This window comes from Caloenas nicobarica, chromosome Z (genome assembly GCF_036013445.1).
Source record: "Caloenas nicobarica isolate bCalNic1 chromosome Z, bCalNic1.hap1, whole genome shotgun sequence".
In the NCBI taxonomy this organism is placed as follows: Eukaryota; Metazoa; Chordata; class Aves; order Columbiformes; family Columbidae; genus Caloenas; species Caloenas nicobarica.
Window position 1 is genome coordinate 80,742,370 of NC_088284.1, and position 23,857 is coordinate 80,766,226.

General features: G+C 37.1%; 1 protein-coding gene across 2 annotated transcripts in view; it reads right to left on the bottom strand.

The window, feature by feature from the left end:
• Positions 1–23,857, bottom strand: part of TMEM161B (transmembrane protein 161B) — a 44,039-nt gene that overhangs the window by 13,068 nt on the left and 7,114 nt on the right. For both annotated transcript variants that reach the window (XM_065656117.1, XM_065656116.1), the window contains exons 2-6: positions 19,934–20,037; positions 14,754–14,834; positions 9,738–9,835; positions 8,010–8,166; positions 439–590 (exon numbers count right to left, since the gene is read on the bottom strand). In XM_065656117.1, the coding sequence (XP_065512189.1) occupies positions 439–590; positions 8,010–8,166; positions 9,738–9,835; positions 14,754–14,834; positions 19,934–20,037 (592 nt within the window). The remainder of the gene's footprint in view (positions 1–438; positions 591–8,009; positions 8,167–9,737; positions 9,836–14,753; positions 14,835–19,933; positions 20,038–23,857) is intronic.

Here is a 23,857-nt window from a genome sequence, read left to right on the forward strand (position 1 = left end):
ACTTTTCATTTGTCCAGCATAGGTCTTTCATGTGCTAATTAGTACGCCATAATGCAATAAAACTTGATTATTAACAGCTCTGGTATTTGTACACTTCATGAACATGAATAAAACTAACATTATTTTTTACAAACCTAAGTACTTTTTTTTCTAGTAAAGTAGCTTCACTTTATTACAAAAGGCAAAATAGGTTATATGTAAAACTGGAAGGCAAATATAATTAACAAAACGACCAACCTAGGCAAAGAGTACACTAATTAAAAGAAAGCAGGGAATATAGTGAGGATATAGCTCAGAATCTGCATTCCAAAGCAAAATTTCTTAGAAGTGTACAACATTATAGAGTTCATTTTAACACAGGTATTCTCAAAAACACCTAAAACACTAAATTTTTCAGATCATGAATGCGCTGTTGCAAACACTAAAGAAAGGTGTTACCCGATTCCAGTCCAAACTCCAGATAGTTTTCTGTCACAATGAGAATTGCCATCGCTTTCACGAAGAAGAAAAAACCAAAGGTGACACAGACTGATCTTTCACCTCCGTCCTCTACTTTGAAGTAATGGGTAGTCAATGAAAACAGTATCTTACTACACAAGGTCAAGGAAAATTAAGTCTGTAAAATAACTACATTTAAGAATTATAAAGCTGTATTTTGGTCATCTACACTAGGGCTGTTCAGTGATAAGCAATTTTTTTTTTTAAGTAATATATGTTTGGTCAATTTCAGATTAAAATTACAGAATACTGTAAAGCATAACGATCACAAAATGGGTAGCCAGGAATACACTACTGTGGGGTATAGTTTTGATTTAAACCAAAGTTTAAATGTAAACTACTACATAACCATAAGTTACATCAAACAAAAAATACGACAATTGTATCTTCAATGCAAAATATCGACCTAAATGAAAAATGTTCCACCAAAGTGCATAAATCAAGATTTAATATATCTTAATTTCAAAATCCAAATTATTACTTTTGAATGCAACAAGTGTGATGACAGGGAAGTGAATAAACACATTTTTAACCACATATACGTGTCCTTCCTGGATGCACAGCCCTAAGGTGTGCAGACAAACAGCAAGAACAGGAGGCTCCAACAAGCACTTCTATCAATAATGGGATAAAATTTTTCGGCTGTGAGAATTTCTGCTCACAGTGGGTGTAGGCCTGCCTGACAAGAAATTGTGACAAATGGCACAGGATCCTTGCTTAGATTGTTAGGTGACTGTTTACTAAACAGAAAACATACTGAACAGAAAACATACAAAAAGATGAAACTTGTATTTCTCTGCTTTCACATGCATGCATTTGAGATTTCTTAGCTATCAAAGAGAGTAAAACAACAGGAAGGTTAGCACTATCTAGGAAAGAAAAATCCATCTCATGCTCATCTGGGGGAAAAAAAAAAAAAAGAAAAAACCAAAAAGAACAAAACCCACGCCATATAAAAACCCCTGTGTAGTATGGTACAACATATTAAATCCTTTCATGTAACCCCAGTGCCATAAATAGAAATACCTAAGATATCACCTGTTCTGTTCTGTTATCAAGTTCTTTTTAAAATGTTGAATTCTAAACATAATTAGCTCCAAAGTTAAATGGTAGATTAGGATAATTTTTTCATTTCATATCGTCGACTCTTATTACTATGAGCTGCAGCCCATTATAATTGGTTTTTTTTTTTTTTTTCAAATGGCAGGTAATATCAAATAAACTACTTGGAGGTCATTCCAGACATTACATGCTTTGAAAAACTAAAAAGGAAAAGGAAAAAGATTTTAAGTGTAAACTGTACTCTTTTTTTTTCCACTATGCAATAACATATTCATTCATGTTTGCACTTTTTTAATACTGGAAGTATTTTGAGATGTAGGTTACATGAAAACACGTTTTAGAGTATCTATTCAGTAAAACATTTTAACAGTCATCATTTAATCTCTCAGGAAACCATATGATTATGCAATATCGCACTTCATTATGCAGCACAAGTCTAACATTCACTTTGCTGTATTCCATGTCTATGCAGAATGGTAACTCATATGCATGCAATGAAGTGGCCTAAGCACAACAAATAATCACAAAATTCACAGTAATCAACTTAAGCTACCTTCATACTTCACAGAAAGAACCGATTTATCTAAAGGAAGACTTAAATAATCCTAAAAAGAGTTATATAATAGGTCATATAGACTGTGTTCTGGAAAGCATTGTTTCTCTAATGCTACATTCTTAAACTAAGTGGCTTCTTATAGCTAAGGACATTGATCACAAATTGAAAGCACATTAATTTCAAATCTTTAAGTTACAAAGGACTTCATGACAGTTTGTGATCAACAGACCTAACCTATAAACAGATTTTTAACCCCCTAGATACTTCATGTTTTCAACCATGGATTGTGCCTAAAGGATGTGGAAAATGCAACCAGGAAAAAGAAATATAGTGAAAGTAATTTCCAATTGCAGTGCAGATTCAGAACCCTATGGTAATGATTATGCAAACTATCTTTGACTGAAAGCCTCTGTTAATGGAATAATCACCACTGCTGCCTATTTTAGGGTTGGAGAAAAATCAAAGCGTTATGGCTCGGTTCATCACTTCCTTTCGCTGCTTGACCTACTGAAGAAATAACTGGGGAGGACATAGTGCTAAGTTAATAGATTTCCCACTCCCCCACTCCACCTTTTATTACTTTCTTTTTTGTCTCAAAAGGTGATGTGCCTGTAGAATTTATGGTATACAATTTTACAAAAATAATTTTATCTTTAAGTTGCTGCAATTATGGAATTGTTTAATTATACAGTCCACTGGTATTTATACAGGTGGTTGAAGATAGAAGTTCCATCTTCTGTTTCTATTAAAATTCATTAAACTTCTTGATTCACAAGTGAACACCAAATACACTTCTTTGTATTATTTCTAATCGCCTGTATGTAGAAAAAAATTATCATTTAAGGCTTAGAGGTTATTGTAAGGTATTTGATGACTGAGTTTCCCTAGATCAACCTTTACTCAAGTTAAGAAAATACTGTCACCTTCCTTTGCTATGCCGTTGATATTTTCCAAATGCAGATATTGAAATCTATTATTCTACCAATTAAATCAATTTATTGAAACCTTTTCAGATAACAGACCGCTCCCCAGATGATAATTACCTTACTTCTGCTATACCACATTAATTTTCATAAATACCTTGCCTTTGCAACAGAAATGATTGTGTACAACACTACTTAAAGGTTTATAGACAAAAAGTTCAGTGAGCTGACTTATTCAGTTCTTAGTGATCAACTTTATATAGCTTTAAAGTATAAGAATTTAAATCAGGCACACACTACTATTAAGATGGATCATCCCTTAGTGTTGGCTATCTTTCTCTATGCTCATGCACATTCTTCCCCTCGCCAATGAAGCATTTAGTTATTTTACGAACCCAGTCCTTGGCAAGTAACCTGGCTGCAACTGCTACATTTAAAATTGTGATCAGTAACTCAGTTTACTAATTTTGAATGTCTGTTCTGACAGAAGACACCTTTCCAAATTTAAAAATAATAGCAATCATCAATCTGTGAATAGCTACTATCTGCAGCAATATGTAAAGAATAATAAAAAATAGTAATTCAAATATTGTGGCCTACACCACAATGAGTTTTCAAACATTAGTTTTTCAAGAAAAATTGCAAAACTAATTTTTAAGCAAAAATTCACAATCAGCAGGTCCTGAATAACAATCTGTCATTAAAAAACCTCAACATCTTTGCTTTGCTAGATTTTTTTTTCTTTTTTACCCCTCTTCAGGCACTGGAAACCGTTCAGCAAGTACAGGTGATCACCATGAAAAGTGAACAACCAACATAGTATCCTGCAGCCTTTCAAAAAACACTAAACACGGAGCAGGTGGTGCAGGAGGTCTTCTAAACGCTGCCTCCAAGAAACACCTGAGCATCCATCCAGTCTGGCAGGGGAATGTGGCATCTGTCACCCACGTACCTGCTGATGCACAAACATTTGAGTGGGTGAAACGTGTTTAAAGCTTTAGTTGTGGGAGCACAGCTAACACCAGTGTAACGCAAACATACTCCAACATTGGAACTCAAATACTCAGTTCACGTAGTACTCCTTTTAGACAAAATTTCTGTTAACATACAAATGTATAGACTAGATCTGCTTTTGGAACACCACAAACATTAAAAACTGCTAATAGTGGGTTACTGCACTTTCTGTACTTAAGAGGGGCCAATAAGAAAGATGGGGACAGACTTTTTAGCAGAGCCTGTTGTGACAGGACAAGGGGTGATAGTTTTAGGGTAAAGGAGGGGAGATTCAGGCCAGACATGAGGAAGAAATTGTTGGCCCTAAGGATGGTGAGAGCCTGGCCCAGGTTGGCCAGAGAGGTGGTGGATGCCCCATCCCTGGAGACATCCCAGGCCAGGCTGGATGGGGCTCTGAGCACCCTGAGCTGGTGAAGATGTCCCTGCTCATGGCAGGGGTGGCACTGGGGGATCTGGGAAGGTCCTTTCCAACTCAAACTGTTCTATGAGTCCATGGCTCTATGAAAACATTTATTTTTGGAAGACATGGCTGAGAAGATTTCCAGTCATCACTTCCAATTTCTCAAAGCTTTTTTTGGTCCTTCAGTCAGCCAAATCCTCAGTACAACCCATGACCTCTTAACACGTCATAAAATAGAAGAAACATCTGCCACCAAACCACCAAATTGTTCTAGAATTAGTTATTGACATATCACGTTGACTGCTTTCAATTGAAAATATGGAGGCAATCAGTTTTTTCCAAAACTTACATTATGAATTGTTTCTGGTCTTGACAGACTGAATTAGTAAATAGTTGTACAAATTTTAAAGTATTTTCAGCATCCCAGAAGCCTGATGTCATAACACAGGAATGAACCAGTTTTCTTCTGAAACTGCCCAGGTTCCAGTGATCACAAGGATTGTGTTATCAATATCTCTGTATACCACTCTTTGCACCAGCCCCATTCACCCAAAAAGCTGTCATGCCCAGAATAAGTTATGTTAACACATTTATGGAGATGTTTAATATAAAGTTTAGACTGTGCTTTCTGGTACTGCAGCCTCCTGCGTTGCCACAAACCCCTCAGACTGCACAGCATCACACATCTTCATCCCATCAGCCCAGGAACTGTACCAGTAATTAAGCAAAGCCCTATTCAATAATAGGAAGAAGCGACTTCACAAGGATTTCTACAAAATCACCTACTCTGTGCAGAAGCCTCCAATAAAAAACAAGGTCTATTTAATGCCACAGAAAAAAGAAAAGGAAATAGAAGTTGTACAAAATGGCAGAAACCTAGTTCTGACCATTTGTTTTCTTTGTATACTTAATAAACAATTGTTCAGCTACCTACTATTGGATTAAGTAATTATATTTTCTATTGTATTCTCTCTCTCAAACTATCCAAAAAGGTACAATTGTTTTTGAAGTGATTAATTAAAAACCTTGAATTTAGGCTCTAATGTTTGACTACACATTAAAAAAAAAAAGTTTACACTCACTCGTATACAGGTTTCTTATTTCCCAGATTTCATTTATTTCTGAAGGTTTGGTCCTATATATCAGACCATTCTTTTCTATGCTTTCCCAAATTGGCATATGTGCACCACGAATTTTAAACTTTTAACTTCTCTAACCTTTTGCTCACATCAACAAACAGAAGTCCTGGAGGATTTTCTTTCCACAACATACTGCCTATTAGCAAAAACTCAAAACAACATTGGTCTCTTAGCCAACACTTGCTTAGGTACAAAAATGCTAAAGCATGTAATTAACTCTTCACAGCTTGTTAAATAAAATTTAGCTTTTAGCACATGATCTTTCACTTTTAATACTATTCTATCTGATCCTACTTTCCTTTCAGTAATGTCAGAATGCTAGCAAGAAAATACAGCTAATGTGCTTCTAACATGCAGGGAATACTAGATCTGTTTCAGTCTCCTCCAGCTGCAAATGTGCAATTAGATCTCAAGCGCTTCAGCCAGATTAGGATAAAACTAGAAACGTTAGTTTAGGCTTAATTCATATTTAAATGGCAGGTGAGAAAGAAACCATCAAAAAAAGACCCTAATAACTACTTGCACATTCACACCACTGAGCCAGAAAGCTTGCACTGCCAGGCAGCTTAATCTTTTTTTAATTTCTACATTTGGTTTTGCCCTGAATTGATGGCCAAATGAAAGCAGTGATTAAGATTTTATTTAAATACCACTGTAAGAAAGAATTACTGCAGTGGGCTTTCCTACAAAATATAATTCACAACTCTCGTTGCACCTAGAATTGCAATCACTGTATTATTATTTAAGCTGGCTACACCCAAGATTTGAAAGATGAAGCAAGTGGGGTGTTGCCACCAATAAATTTAAGAGCACATTGTGGCTTTAGTATTTCAAACTTGCTTTTCCATTAGCTCTGTTAACCTCCTCCTCATCCTCAAAATGGGAGTCAAAGGTGTTGGCTTTAATTTCTGATTTCTTAAGCAGCAGCTGCCTCTCTCTCCTTCTCTCTGCCAAGATAAAACCAGAATTCCTGAGTTACCCAACCAAATAAAATACAGGCTGTGCAAGACCATAGCTATATCATCATCAAAACCCTCCTGCCACTACCCAGTAGACTAGAAAAAAACATATTTTGGACTGTGGATCTGTCCACTGACAAGACAAAGAAATATTTGCTCTAGAAGCAAGCTACAGACAGTCTTTTTTTTTCCATAATGAGTTGACTCCCTCTTCTAGCAAGGTCTTACTCATTACAAGGAAAATTCTGGATATTATTTATACTTCAGGCTACTTAGAAGAATCCCTGTCCTTTTCATAAAGGCGGCACACATTTTAAGAATTATCAAGCACAGACAAGCATTAAGCATATCCAGAACGGTTAGCCAAATATAAGCAAACATTAGAGCTCAAGGGTTTTACATACCACCACTACCTACTGCTAACACACACACACAAAAAAACCACCCCACACACAAACCTACAATACAGTAAGAATCTCTGTTGAAGAACAGACATTTTTACAGAGGAATCAACTTTGAATATTCAAGTGCTGTACCAAACCTAACTTAGCACTTTCTGGTTGTCAGCTGTCGAGGAAACAGAGGAATTGCAGAGATTCATTTTCTAACTCACCTTTCCATAACCTGCACTCTTCCAGGCCCTTATTCAATTCCACTGCTTTATCACCTCTCATGTCTTTAAAAGGCAACTTTCCTCTCTAATGTGTACATCTGGATCAGTACGTGGAAAGCAGTTAATTGCCGTGCAGGCATTCATGTCTGGTACAGCCTCCTCCAGTAAAAACAAACAAAACAGTTGCTTCTTTTTATGGTTCGATATTGCCCATTACCTAAATACTCTGCTTCTGTTTCTCTCACTTCCAGAGGAGAGTTCAGCTTTCCAAATAACTTTGAAAACACACCACGTCAGCTCCTACAACTGTCTACAGATTATATTTTCTGTTAACTTCGTAAGAGTGTCTTGAATGTACTTTAAAGTTATAAATTCATGCTTGTATCTTTGCAATAAATTAATATACACATCACTATACTATTTTGTTCAGGAAGCACCAGACTAAACATATTGAACCCAAAAAGTGTGCAGTTAATTGAACACGTCTACAAAAGTTGTAAACATCTTCTGTACAAAAATCTATTTCTGAATGCTAAACTGGGTAAAGCCAATTTAATTTATAATAGTACCACTAAATACTACAGATGAGCACTAACTCTATGTTCATATCCATATACTTTTTCCATAAATAGTCTGGTATTAATGTTCACAAGCTATTGATATCAGCAAATACAAAGAGCATGTACAGCATATACATTACCCAAAAATGGCACTAGCTTACACAATCCGTTTTCCAAATGCTAAATCTTTGTGTATACTACCAACCAACAACACAGAGCTTTATAAGACTTGCAGAATGATGTAAACTGTGGAATGGAGTGATTTAAGAAAACAGAAAAAGATACACTGCAAAAGCCAAGACGAGCAGGCACCAGACGATGCTGATATTCATTTCTTGTGAGGGCTTCACAATACTGTAATAGGCTTCCGTCACCACATACACAATTGTAGCTGCAACGGTGAAATCCACCAACCACTGATATTCTGGAAAGTAATGCAACGCTGAAAAATACAAGTTTGAGGATGTTATAGGTGTGATATTTAAAGCAGTTACTGACATACATAGAATGGAGCAACAACAGCAAAAAAAGCCACATTTCTTCCCACTCAGCAACCTGAACTTCACTTCTGTCATTCCATCCTTGATTACTACTCAAATTTATATGGCTACAAGATTTTACTACTTTATGTCATACATTAACATTCCAAATTCAAAAAGTGTACTCAATTTAGATCTCAGCATCACAACAGAAAATGATTTTCCAATTGAGTGTAGCTACAAATCCAGGTAAGAGTTTTGACTTTCTATTAAAGATGAACAGCTCACTGGTAATCATTTAAAAAATTACAAATAATTGCTTCCTCTTTTTCTTAAAAGAAAAAAAAAAGAAAGATACTGATGGTTTGTTCTTCAAGACAATAAATCATTGTGTAAATTCCATCATAAAAACTCTGAGGATCACAGTGCAGGCTGGGTGATTTATGGAGTTCCCATAGGTGACAGGAACTGCGAAGAACAATTTGTGACAATGAAGTGCAGCCTGACCCTCCCAAACACCTTCCCTACATCTACGGGCTTAAAAAGTCACAAAACTTTACAGAGCATTTGTTGACTATGGGCCACTTGGTGTTAAACATGAAACTGGTCAAACTCAAACTTCCAAGTCCTTTACTTATTTTGAAACGACTGTCTGGTTAGATCTAACAAAAGTCTGTACACATAACTTTTTAAAGACAGTTAAACTCTACACTATATCAGTATCTATAAATAATTAAGAAGACACTTAAGTGCTATAATTTCTAGCCAATAACACTAATTGAAACTTGTGAATGCTTTATTTATGTGCCAGCTTCAAAGACTTAGTGTTTCTGTAAAAGGGATTTTGTACGCTGTCTCTGATAATTTGAGAAGTCTCCTGCATAAGACTATGCTTTCTTTCTTTTCTTCTGTATTTATGCATACAAAAATGTAGAAAGGAAAAAAATACATATCACACATACATACGTATTCATATATGAGTTTTCTGCAAAAGAGTGACTGTTTATGAGTAAGGAGTCAAAAATTACCACTTAAAAAAATAGCAAATTCCAAAACACTTCATGCTGCTTATTTCTGCACTGTCACTTTCAGTTTCTAGGCATTTTACCTCAGTGTTCCAGAAATGCAGTTGAAAGGTCTAGGTTTCAAAGCTACAGCACATTTCCTATTTTAGATGAGCAGAAAATACATGTTTCAACATCTGCCAGCTGTCATTTTGTTGTAAAAAGCTATGATCTCTATTTCAAATAGACTACGATGTGATCCTTCCAGTGTTGTCTCATATTTCTGTGGATGCCTGATGCAACAATAGACAGGCTTTATGCTGGATCCCACCTGCTATTACGATGTCACCCATGGAACAACAAAGAAGACTTAGCCCTAATTCTTGCCTTCTCATTTAACTTCATTATCAGTTGTACTTCTATTCATTGTCTATCAAAAAACCATTTTCCAGCATTCATTGCAAATAAACGTGATAGAATAAAAATATATTTGCAATAATATACTATTATATGCATCCACTTATTCTTACCAATAGTGTCCCTTTCAGTCACAGATTTTGTTTCCAGATGAAGATCAATGTCTTTTGGAATGGTTAAGGGTTTGTTTTCAATATGACCATTATATTTTCTGAAAAAATAAATAAATAAATAGATAATACACAGATGGCTACAACAAAACGAACTTTTTCAACACAATTTCAAATTTAAGTAGAGCGCAGACCACCTTTTTGCCAAATACAAACATTACAATCTGTCTAGCTAAAAGCATTAATTCAAGTTCAAATCTTGAGAAAGCAGGAGGAAGGTCAACCATTCCTAGCTTTACCTTGCAAGGCTCTGACATACTTACTGTGGAATTGGTTTAAATGGCCTCTATATGCTGCACCCTGAGCATATAGAAGGGCAAGATCCAGTGGCCAATATTTACTTCAGATCACCAGTTTTCTCTGTTCAGGGAGCTACAGGGTGTTCTAAGTTCCCACAGTCCCAAAAGGTTAGTGATACAAGTATAGCTACAGAGCAGAATGTATCCACTCCACCATACAAATACCCTGAAGAAAATCAAAATTAAACTAAGACTTTTTAATTGAGGTCTAGACCAGGATGCTGAAAGACAGGAGTGTTAAAGTCTCTCAACTGAAAGTAAGTAAAAAGAGACAGACAGACTTGGCAGTGGTAATTCAATGAACATTCAATGGAAATAAGAAGCAGTAATCTATCTCAGAAGATAGATGATATGGAAAAAAATTTTAAACTAATTTCCAAAAGAAGCATTAGGCCTTTTTGTCAGAACAGGGTGCTCAGTCCACATGAGCTAGACTAACCTAAACTGTTGAAAGATCCATCCTACTAGCCATCAAGCAAAGACAATTTAAAGATAGTTTTCTAATCTAAAAGGGTATGCATAAAAATACTACAGACTTGTTTCAATTCACATTCTGCTTATGAAAATAAGAAAAAAAAGAAAAAGAAAGTATACACTATTACTAGCTATCCTAGAGATCCAGTATGTCTGGAAAAGAAATAATCCATCACGCTCTCTTTGAGGAGACAGACAAGGGTAGGTAAATCACGATACAGCACCAGGGTTCAAAGCTGCGTTCCAGGTTTTAGCCATTTCTGCAGAGCACAACAGCGATACACAGAGGCTGCAAAAAGCGTAACACACAGATTCATTCGCTCCTCTCATACAGGTGGCCACATGTTTTACACAAATAGAAGGAATAAGGCAACCAAAGGCTGATCCTCACACTGCTAAACCCTTCCTGGTCTCCAGCATTAAGCAACGTGGGGATAATCAGAGCCAGGTATGAAACCACCATTCTTCAAAACTCAGAAAAATTTGCCTCATCCCTTTCTGAAAGAATCAAAAATTTGTTAAGATGTGTAGAGTGCCTTGCGGCACCAAGTTCCACAACGTGTGTCCCAAGCTGAGAAGTCCTTAAACCTACCCTACAATGTTATTCGGTGCCTCCTTGTATAACTCAGTAGTAAGTTTGCTACTCCCTATCCACCTTCTGCACACACTGGACACATTCTGTTGCCAAACAGTCCCTCAGCCAGTCCCAGACCAGGAAACCCTGAGTTTCCCCTCCCTGTGAGGAAGACTTCAGTGTAGCCACCATCACTCCTCTCTTCCAGTTCTACTGAATCATCTTTGAAATACAGTATAAACAAAACGATGTCTTATACATATAATATGAAGTTAGACGATGTTTTCCAAATTGCTGGTTAGAACTAACGGATGCATAAGGAATAATTTTTCACAGCAGAGACACATGTATAGACCATAAAAACGACATCTTCAGAGCAAAAGGTGCATTTTCATCTGGAGTTCTGAAATTATACCAATGTTGTGATCTTCACTTTCCTGAAAATAAGCCACACTACTAGATTTTAAATTGAAGAAAATAGGATGCTCTTAAATAAACCTGAACAAAGTCAAGTTACATGAAATTGGGTTGAGAGATTACCATTATCAACAAAGGTAAAACTTACTTTATCGCTATTAAAAAAAAACCATGAAAGCAAATCAGAAAATGTTTTGCTAGGGTAAAAAAAAAACCAAACCAAACCCAAAACTTATAAAATCTAAATGGCTGGAAGGAAAGAGTAAACTGCCACAGTTTAGAATAGCCCATCTCAAATTAGAAAGGGAGAGGCAGATTTTCCATAGAAATATGATTTCTTGGGACGTTACAATTAAAAAGAAATGCAGTCAAAATTCAGTCATTCGTGAACTTGTTTTTAAGGAATGATGTCCTCTCAGCAAATGTGTGAGATAAGAATAAAAGTAGAAAGCATTAATAATTTTTTTTTCCTGGTGATATTCATTCTTAGTGTCACCTGAAGCACAAGAATTTTAATGGGCAAACTGAAAACTGAGGATAGGAATCTACAGCATCACTCCAAAAAATTCAGGTGCTCAAGTCTAAACAAGAAGTCCCAAACGCTGCACAGCCACTTGAGCATCTGCAAGTATCTTCTGCGTGCTTTCCTGAGCCAGATGTGCTCTGATGTTCTCCTATGCAGGAGTACCACCACCTTGAGCAAAATGCACATTTGGATTACTGAAGCCATTTCAGCTCAACAAAATTTGGTGTTCCTACACTTAATTAGTGTAAGTCCCAGCAATACAATCAGAGCATATCCAGGATCATTGACAGCTTTAATTCAAAGTAATTTGTAGTAGCTATGGGCCTTCTCATTAGCCCAACAATTTAATATAACATAAACGTTTCTGAAATAGAAAATCTGCCTAATAGTCATGTGCTATTATAACCTATAGCATAATATACTGAAGTCTAACATGCACTGAATAAAATGGACTAAAACTTCACACCACAGTTGTTTCTAAGGCTAATTTTCAATAAACTTCCTTGGATGTCCTTTTGCCATTTCTCTTTTAATAAGTTCAGATTGGAAAAGTATTTAAGTAAGGAGAAGGTACTACATTTTGCAAGACTATGGGCTTGACAAAACAAGTTCTTTATCTTGAAAAGACTTAAGGGAAATAATCGAAAAGACATATAGTTATTTCTCTTGCATTATCTGTTCCACATCTCCTTGGCTCAAAGGAGCACTGCACTCCATTTTGTGCAACCTAAAACAGCAAGTTCATCCAAACGAACTCAACAGGAGCAATTCCTATTTTAAACTACAGCTCTCCTCTGGCTGCTTTAGAGAGTACAGAGGTATATTTATTGACTAAAAAAAAAGTGTATTATTCATTCTGTTGTTAAAAGAGCAAAGCAACCATCAGTTATGCTTCCACATTACCATCCTGGTTTCTTTGAATTTTCATATATCCCAGTGATTAACATTTACCCTAGTAGAAACAACTATCTCCAACTATTGTATTACAACTGTATTCTCTTGGTTACATGTTAACATAGTAATATAATTATATCAATCTTATAATAACTAAATCACACCAGCAAAATTTGATTGTGCAGACATGAAAACATAGTATCGTGTTTGAAACATAAAATGTAGAGATTTAGTAATGGAACAGACTTAATGCATACATAGGTGACTTGTGATACATGTTCCTATTGAATTTCACAGTAAATTTTCCAAAGACTACAAAATTGAAGCTTATATGTCAGTACACACTAACATGCCGTGCTTCCACTCAGCTGAGAGCATGTAATTGCTCTGGTGAAAGTGCAAACACACATGGTTTTGATGGGACAAGACTGACAAAGCTAAAAAGCAATGTACAATTTTTATTTGGCAATGTCATTGTGGTTCTCTGTCTAAGGCTCCTATGGGAGACCTTATAGTAACATAATTAAAGTTAATTTTATATATGAATAAATATTACTGGTTAAATGTTATAAATTGTAACAGTTATAGACAGTTATAAATTGTAATGCTATACACAATTATTTTGCCTCAATTTGTTAAAGAAAACTCTTAGATAAAATGAGTTTCTGAATTTGAAAGAATATTGCAACAAACATGTAAAGTTATTTAATATTAAAGGAACAACTTAATTCTTTAACCCAAAGTGTGGCAAATAAGGTTGCTAGGAATGTAGCTTAAGAACTACGAAAGAAAAACAAAATATTATTGCAATTAACAGATTATATGTGCAGTTTGTGGATTAACAGAAGTGTTAAGAATTATAAGAGAGAGTTCATACTGGAATAAAAGAAAAGCAACTAAAGGAAACTTCCTACGTCACCAAAAAGAAAGCCAGAGGGTTTTGTTTGTTTGAAACACAGCCATTTCAGAAACCTTGCATCAACACACCCAGCTCCACCACCTCAAGATCACTCTTGGCTCTTGCCACAGTTGTATTCCTAGGAAGAATGTTCCAGAATTTCATGCCTGGATGTCAGAATTCTGTTTCCACCTTAAACTGACAGAGACCTATTCGATCCCTTTCAGTCATCTATTTGCTGGGTTAAACAAGCCAAGCTCTTTTAGCCTCCTCTTGTAAGGCAGACTTTCTCTTTCCTGCATGATCCTGGCAGCCCTTTGTTCAGGTACAAATCCATTTTTCTGGAACGCGAGTGATCAGAACTGTGCACAGGAATATAGATTAAGTTCTACACTGGTGCCCTGTCCAAGACGATTAATATTTCACTATCTCTTCTACTAGAAACACCTCGCCTAATACATCCTATGGCACATTTACCTTTATCACAGCTGTGTTTAAGAGGGGTGGCTCATAGTAATCCTACGTTGAACCAATATACTCAACATCTTGCTTCTCTTGCTTCAAGATGAAGAGCTTCAATCCTACAGAAGATCTGTTTCCTCAGTTTTCATTCAAATGAATACATTCACTAAAAAAAGTCCTTGACACCAAATTATCAATTTCATAGACCAATTCTGTGGACTGGAAATCATCCAGTCCTGTACAATCTGTTCTCTGTTAAACTAAACACAGTTCGGTATAAAGCTGTGATAATTAATGCAAGCAGGGCAGTCATAGACAACTAGCAGTTTGTAACTCACACAAAGAGAAAAGTCAGACAGCAAAGTTACTATATGGATCAAGCTGGGGAGAAAAATAAAATAAAACAAGTATTTACCTATCTTTTTTGCTCTTTCCTCTTTGTTTTCCTGCAAGAATCCGTAGTTCTTCTTCAGTAGGATGCTGATACCACCGTAAACTAAAGAAAAATAAGATCTTAAGTAAAAGAATATCAGTATTAGCAATTTAGAGTTCTTTTCTTTTTTAAGACTATATATCAACACAGGTCTATATGCATTTTAAAACACTGGTCATTTGCAATACCTAAGCAAAACATGCTTCTGTGCGAGTACCAGCCCTGCCTGAACCGAACAACCACAGCCAAACTTAAGCTCTCTTCAGCATATCAGATGCTTATTCACAATTAGAAAGCTTTGCCACTGTCGTTCAAGTGAAAGCCCTTCACTTCTCAAAATAGCAATTTTTCAAGTTATCAAATACAGCAAACAAGGTCGTACCAATATTGGAAAAAGTTAATTAGAATAACTATACCATTACAGTAACCCCTCAGAACCATATTCTAAATGACTTTATAAAGTATAATTATGCCTCTCAAAAAACCAGTAATCTTCCAGAATCTGGAATAGTTGTTATCAAATAACCAGTCTTTTTTCTTAGGCAGAGCAGATCTTACCATCAACATTCCTCTCCTAACCACCTCCTCAGTGATACCTTCAACTCCTACCAGAAAAGTGCTATTAAAAAAAAAAAAAAAAAAAGCACTAGTTTACATGTAGCTGAGCTGTTTTTCCACTTTCACAAGTCAATGCACCATCCATTGCTCATTTATTTAAAAGGCAAGTAGTGGCAAGGAAATTCCGAAGAGGAAAGAAAGAGACAGTTAAGTATATTTTACTCTAATATCTAAACATGTCAGGAACCACAGTAGCGGAAACAAGGTTTTTTCCACATTCCACAAGGGAGGGTTGCTGTCCAGATGCAGGAAGGATGTCACTGTGATGTCCACTTTGAAGTGCTGAGGCAAAAGAGCCCAAGTATTGATGGGAACGGACTAGGGAAAGTTATCTGTATTTAAGTGTATTCTTCTGGAGTAGGAGGCCACTAATTGGTGACACAGGTTAACAAAGAGTAACAGAGATGATATTGGAATCCACCACCATCAGTACTTTTCATGTTAAGAAAACCTTGATAATACTCGGTTCTCAGCTCTCATCTGGAAAGGATTCCTGTCCCAAGTAGAAGTCTGGTCCACGCATCTTTCCATTTGCAGAATATTGGCCTTTCATGTATATATATACAAAAAAAAAGTCATTCTTCATGGAATGTTGCCTACATGACAAATACAGAAGGAAATCAACTTCTACACAACCCACACTAAAAGCAGAAATAGTCCTAAAGGCAGCAGCCACAAGAAGCAACATGATACATCTTCTGCCTTCCTTACAATGGCTTGAACACTGTGTGTGCATGCTTGTGCTGCAAGAGACACAAGATAATGACAACAAGAAATAATAGGTGCAATTTTAATGAAACGTACGTACCACTGAGCATAGGCCTGTCTGGCAGATCCTGAACAGGAGACATAGTCCCTCTGTCCTGATATTGTCCTTGACAAGACACAAAAACTTGGCTCAGGACAGGCAAGTGGGAATGAAGAAAAATGGTGCGACAAAAATACAACGTTTCACGAAGAGCTCCCAAGTTCAGCAGTTTAATTGCTGGCATAATGAAGCATTAAACAGGCAGCTGCACAGAGCTCATGGACATCATCTTAAAACAACTTAAAAACTGGTGTAATGGATAAGTAAGAGTTCAAATTAGAAACACTACAAAAGAATACAATCTGATTAATAGGGGGTTCCATGACTCTGTGTCAGTAAGCACTGCAGAGCTAAAGAATCAGCTGATGCTGGGATTTCTTCAAAAGAAAGTAACTTCAGTACCAGCCAGTAATATATCACAGAGATCCAAACCGTTGCACACTTGAAGGAATTCACTACCTGTTCAAAAACTGAAAATGGCAAATACCACAGACTTTGCATAAACAAGGAGTTTTGAGGGGCAGAAGAGGGGCTGAATTTTGCTTGTTGGGGTTGTATTTCTTCCCCAAGGTATTGGTAAAAGTGAAAGTTATTCCATTATTTTATTTTTATCATGTGTGGAAAATGTTCTGTTTGCAAACTTTGCTGCAAAAGAGACTTTAAGACTGAGAGTCACACAGAAAACAGAGTATCTGCTTTTTCATCCAAGACAACAAACTACATTGCAGATACTAACTTCTTCTTATCTTTCACACAACCTAGAAAAAGTGGGTGAAAGCAGAGAAATAGTCTTCTGCTTTGTCATTCAACATCTCCCAGATCTGAACTTGGCATGCTGAAAGTCCCACAAGTAGTTCTGTAATGATGAAAATCCCCAGTGTTGGAAAGTAATTTTTCCACAATCTTTCCTACACAGACAAAGAAATAATACAATAGAAAAGACAAAATTCTTGTTCTGTGCAATGTACTAGAGCAAATCAAACATTTAAACTACAATTTGCTGTTAATTACACTACAGAATTATGTTGCAAGCAATTCCTCATTACGACTAATAGGATACAGGAGTTGGGATTTTTTAGTTAATAAACTCTATACACCTTGCCTTTAAAATCTCAAAACCAAGAGATTTGAACATTTTCATAAAGGTAGAGCTAAAAAAAAAAAAAAAAAAAGTATTTTGTATCAGCTTCAGCTTATATATATTTAAAACCGAGACCCCATGACTGATTACTCTGTAGCTTTGACATATCCAAGTTAGTCTGAATAGTAGCAGCAACAAAGATACGCCCCAGTTAATTTGAATGAAGGTCATTAACAAATGCACAACAAAACATCCATTTTCTCCTGTCTTCCTGAAGTGGCCTGAAAAAAGAACATAGCTGAGCAACTTGAAGTAACATTTTGATAGAAAATATTTTATTAGTTAAAAATGCGAAGAACTATGCAGATACTTAGCTGCCAATTCATTGACTTCAAAAAAATGTGAATGTTCAAATTCCAGTAAAGATCCAAAAATAGCATTGATTGAAAAAGCTCGTATTTCTTTACAAATTTAAGTAAATAGTTTTTTCAGTCAACGATAGCTGTTCATTCTGTAAATGAATAATTACCTTATGTCTATCTATTACAAATTTAAAAGAATTGTTAGAAATGTACACATACAGGCATCTTTAAACCAACTGGTCACTGAAGAATTTCTGGCTTGCCTGGATATGTGTTTATCCTCTCTCCAATTTGGCAAGGGCTATCTTGCTTAGAAAAGCTTCCCAATCCTTCGGAAGAAAGACACTTAAGCCAAATAAATTAAAAAACAGTTTGGGGAACCGAAGACTAGTTGAAGTGTATTGACAAAGGAAAAGAGGAACAGGTGGTAACTTGTTCTAGGAAAGCTGAACTGCATAAGAGCATATCTGCTTGTACCTGTACACTTAGGTGTGTATAAAACCCTTCATCATCCCACCCACACAAGTCTGTCAAAGAGAATATTGCTGGCAAAAAGACAACACTAAGGAAAAAGGGTTAAACATGAAAGAGAGTTTGTCAGCCAAACTAAGAACTATTTCCTTTTCTGCCATTAAAATTCAGATTCTTGTTGCAGTGAAGCTTCTGACTTGTTTTTATTTCTTAGAACACAGAATTATTTCTGTCTGTTTATATAATTCTGGTATTCAGGAGGTTGTTCACAATGACTGAAGTTACACTGCACTAAAATAGTTACCAGATAAATAGAAGAACACTGAAAAGCAACAATGAGATTTTCAAGACTACTAACATGAAAAACAGTAAGACGACTCCCATTGACTTCAGTGGGAGCTGAATTCCATAAGCAAGTGCAGAAAACCTGCTTTAGATATTCATCAATCTGCGAGTGTGCAAAGATAAAAGGAGAAAAGGATGATGAAAAATATTTGAACTGCAAACTACTCTCTCTCATTGTCACAAGGCATGCATTGGAACAAGGATACAGAAAGTGAAAACTTCACAAGAATGAAGAACAGAGGCAAAATATGGAGCAATTCTTTAAAAAGGGCAATTAAATATTTAAATCTTGAAATAAAAGTTTAAATAAGTCTTTTAAATAGGACATAAAAAAGCAGAAAATGTCATTTGAAGAATGATAAAAAACACTATGGCAGTAACACACCTTCAAAATAAATGGTACACAACTTCATATTCATTAATGTAATATTCTTTTTATAGCCCAGAAAAGTTGACCAATACCCTACAGATGTGGTCATTAATGAAACTTCACACAACAATTAAGACTATGATTCCTACTTGTATTATTCACCTGACAATTACTGTTCTCCATTATACTTAACCAGCGATACCTGACAAGCAGCTGAACAACATTTGGAGTCATTTTCCATTAGTAACTCTTTGGGCGATGAAGTGGGGAAAATTAAAAAGAAAAAAGCTGGTAATTCTGAGATGCAGAGGAAAAAAGGCAATGGAAAGTTATACGACACTGGTTAAGACTCCTGTGGAGCACATTATTATTCAAGGATCCTCCTTCAGAAATCATGGAGTAGAGATTCCATATACTCAAAATTGTAACAATTACAAAAGACAGCACACTACCTTCTAACCATACAAAGTGTTTTTCTTCTCAAATGAAAAAACACAGTGCCTGTGATTCTTTCAATATTTAAGATACTGATTTATATTCAAAACAGCTGCTGGTTTTCATTGTTATGATGGATACAGCCACACAGGGAATGCTCCCTTTGCAACTCATTATGTCTGTTTGATCTACTGTTACAAGGAAGTAGTGTACTGAAATTTATACTAATCCTGCCCTATGAAGTATTTAAAAATAGAATTTTTAATAAATACCTAAGCATTCTTTATATGCAAGGCTAATCAGCAGGTGGATTATCAAGACCACTGAGCCAGTACAGAGAAAAAAATCCTTCCATTCTTCAGTGTCTTGTATTCAGTTTAGCTTTTTAATATTAAAGTACGTAGCTTGTGCCTTTAATAATATAAGATCTGGACAACAGCTAACTTTATGACCGATGTAATTAATAGCAACAAGTCTGTTCTTCTACAGCAACACTGCCTTTATATTATATCTTGAGCCTCTAAGTCAGGTGTTACAATGCTATGGTAACAAATTTAAGAAAAGTTAATCGTTTTTTAAGAAAACAACCTAAATTAGTATGTTTTACTGTTACTACTCTAATGCATAAATGCATTACCATACTCACAACATAGCAACTGTTTCTTGTCTTACCTGCCACTACAGAGAAGCCAACGAGCAAGAGAATAGTGAGGTATGATCTTCTGTATGACACTGGCCATTACCATGGTAACCACCAACTGCACACCTATCACACCCTGTAAAGGAATAAGTAAATAATAAGTCAATATGTGTTTTGGAAAAGTGCTGAAGTACTTAAAAAAATTTTAAAAATAAAAAAAAAAAACCACCAAACACACCTTGTACAGTAGGGATAACATTTTTTGGTTCTTTATAAACCAGAGAGACAAAATTAAAAAAAAAAAAAATTGGTTTTTGAGAAATCCCATGGAACTTGCTATAATCAGTTACATATGTCATTGAAGGGAAAAGGCATTGCCATGTCACAGGGCTGGTAATGTGTGTCCTGTTTCACAGACTGTAAGGCCACATGTGGATGTGGCATTTCATCAGACATTACATCTTAAAATTTCATCACTGATCACAATCCTGGGTTTTGCCGTCTGTTCAGTCCTGACACGATTTAACAGCTGCTGCTGCACAAACCCGCACGAAACAAAGCTAAGCAACAATGAATGAAACATTGCATTGTACTACTTTTATCAGCTAACACTAACAGCAATTTGAAAACCAGTATGAAGCGTGTACACCGTATTTCCTCTGTTTGCATTCAAGATTTTCATGCTTCAAACATCACAAGCAATAGTAAAATGTATCAAACACAGATATGCAAGTTCAAAGACACTAAGAATCAGCCAAATCAGCTATTTCCACCCTTTTAAACTGTTTTTCAGAATACCTTCTCATGGAAAGGAATACAGGAACTTTTCCAACCAGTGCACAAAATGCCATATTTCAGTGGTGGCACATAAAAGTTTGTATTCACTTTCATTCATGGATATCAACTTTTTGTTACTGTCAGTGACTAACGATATATTTAAGATAAAATATTTCCCTCTACAGTTGTAGAAGTTGGGAATTACACTTCACTGGCTTTGTACTGACGCAACGTGCTTACAGAAGGTCAGGAGGCAAAAGTATTTCTACATATGGAAGCAGTACGCAATTAACCATTGGCAAATAGAACACAGATGAGCTCATACACTTGCGAAACATTTTCTTCAATATTCCCCAAAGGAAGGAGAAAGATTTGTACCTCAAGAACGCCTCAGTAGCAGCACAGCACGCGGTGTTGCCATTCACACACATCCCTGGAGGGTTTAGAAGACGTGTAGATGAGGTTCTTAGGAACATGGTTTAGGGGTGGACTTGGCCATGTTGGATTAGTGGTTGGACTCGATGATCTTAAGGTCTTTTCCAACCAAAATGATTCTATGATTCTATTCTATGATCCCCTCCCACCCGGCACACCTGTTGTCTTGGAGGAAATATAACCACGTTATTTTTACTAGAACTTTATCTCAATGTAAAGATAACCTGGAAGAGGTATGCGCAATTCTTACAGAAAGCAGCTGAGGTTGGAAGGGACCTCTGGAGATCAGCTTGCCCACCCTACTCTGCTAACAGGAGCATCAACTATAGAAGGTTGCTCAGGGCCACATGTTCAGTCAGGTTTTGAACATCTCCAAAAATGGAGACTCCACAACCTCTTCAGGCAACTCATGCCAGTGTTTGACCATCCTCACCTTACCCAGGTTTTTTTCTTTCTCATGTTTAAATGGAATATTCTGTATTGTGCCCATCACCTCTCATTCTTCCACCAGGCACTGCTGAGAAGAGTCTTACTCCTCCTTCTTTATTCCTCCCCATCAGGTATTTATGGATGGCTCCTGAACCTTCTCTACACTCAACAGTCCCAGCTCTCAATCTCTCCTATGACAGATGGCCCAGTTTCTTCACCATCGTCGTGGCCATGTACTGGACTCTCTCCAGTAGCCCATGTCTCTCTTGTACTGGGGAACCCAAAACCAGAAGCAGCACTCCAGTGTCTCACCAGTGATGACCACCTTTCTCATCTTACTGGTGATCCTCAGCATGAGGCAGCTCCCCCATGCTGCTGGCCTTCGTTGCCACAAGGGTTCACTTATAGTTAACTTCATGATCCCCAGGACTCCCAGGTCCTTTTCTTCCAAACTCTTTTCCAGGTGGACAGCCCCCAGCATGTACTGGTGCCTGTGCTTATTCCTTCTCAGAAACATTGACATTTCCCTTTGCTGAGCTGCATGAGGTTCCTGTTGACCCACTTCTCCAGTCTGCAGAGGTCTCTCTGCATGGTAACACAACTACCAGATGTAGCAGCCACTCCAAGTTTTGTATCATCTGTGAATTTCCTGAGGGTGCCCTCTCTTCCATCTTTCAGGTCATTAATGAAGATGCTGAGTGACAGTGGCACCAGTATCAACTCCTGAGGCACATCACTAGTGACCAGCCTCTACCTACGCTTCGTGTCGCTTATCACGACACTTTGAGCTCAGCACTTCAGCCAGTTTTAAGTCCACATCACTGCTCACTTAACTCGTCCATACTTCATCGGTTTGTCTATGAAGATGTTATGAGAGATGGTGCTGAAAGCTTTGCTGAAGCAAAGATAAACAACACCCACTTTTCCCCTTGTCCACCAAGGTAGTCATTTCATTGTAGAATGCTATCAAGTTAGTTAAGCATGACTTTCCCTTCATAAATCTAAGTGACCACTCACGAACCCTTCTTGTCTTTAATATGTTTGGATTTACTTTCCAGGATTATTTGCTTTATTAATTCCTCAGGGATAAAGGGGAGGCTGACCAGCCTGTACTTCACATATTCTCTCTTCTTGAAGACAGAAGTGGCACTTGACTTCGGAAGTCCTCAGCAACCTCCCGTGGTTGCCATGACCTTTCAAAGATGGAGAGAGGGTGGCCAAATAGAATGACCTCACAACATCGGCCACTCCCTCAGCACCAATGGGTGCATCCCATGAGGACCCAGGGACTTGTCTATCTACAATTTGTTTAAATGTTCCCTAACATTATAGTCTTCCATAGAGGGAAAGCCTTCTTGCTCCAGACTCTCCTACTGGCCTTGGGAGCTTGGGATTTCAAACAAACTTTATCAGGAAAGACAGCATTAGTACCTTGGTCCTTCCCATGTCCTTTGCCACTAGATCTCTTGCCCCAGTCAGCAGCAGGCCCATATTTTCCATCATAATACATTTGTTGTTGATATAATTGTAGAAGATGTTATTGTTGCCATTCACGTTCCATGTAAACTCAATTCCAGCTAGGCTTTAGCTTTCTTAACCCCACCTCTGCATGTTCAGATGGTTTCTCCATGTTCCTCCTGGGTGACCTGACCCTGCTTCCACCTCTTGTATATCACCTTTCTATGTCTGAGTTCTGTCATGAGCTCCATGTTCATCCATGTACATCAGGATGAATTGCTCTAGAGCTAGGAGGAGGTGATCCTTGAAAGTCAACCAGCTTTCCCAGACACTTCTTCTCTGCAAGACCATGTCCCATAGAATCCTTCCAAGCTGAGGCCCGACCAGGTGAAAGTCTGCTCTCCTGAAGTCCAGGATTGTGAATCTGCTACCTGCCTTTTTTCCTTCTCTCAGCATCCTAAAGTCTACCATCTGACGGTAACTGCAGCCAAGGTTGTGCAACCTTCACACCACCAACCAGTTCTTCCTTGTTTGCAAGTCTGAGGTCCAGCAGAGCACCTCTCGTCATCAGCTCCTTAATCACTTGTGTTAGGCAACTGCCATCAAATTACACAAAAAAATCTCCTCGATTGTTTGTGCCTTGCTGTGTTGTCTCTTCAGAAGATACCAGGGTAGCTGAAGTACTCTATAAGACTAGTGCCTGGAAAGCTGATGATTCTTCCCATTCTCTGAAGAAGGCCTCATCTTCAACCTCTTCATGATTACGGCTATCTACAGCAGACACCTACAACAACACCAGTCATTTTGCTCTGCCCTCTAGTTCCTACCCATAAGCTCCCAGATGGTTCATTACTCAT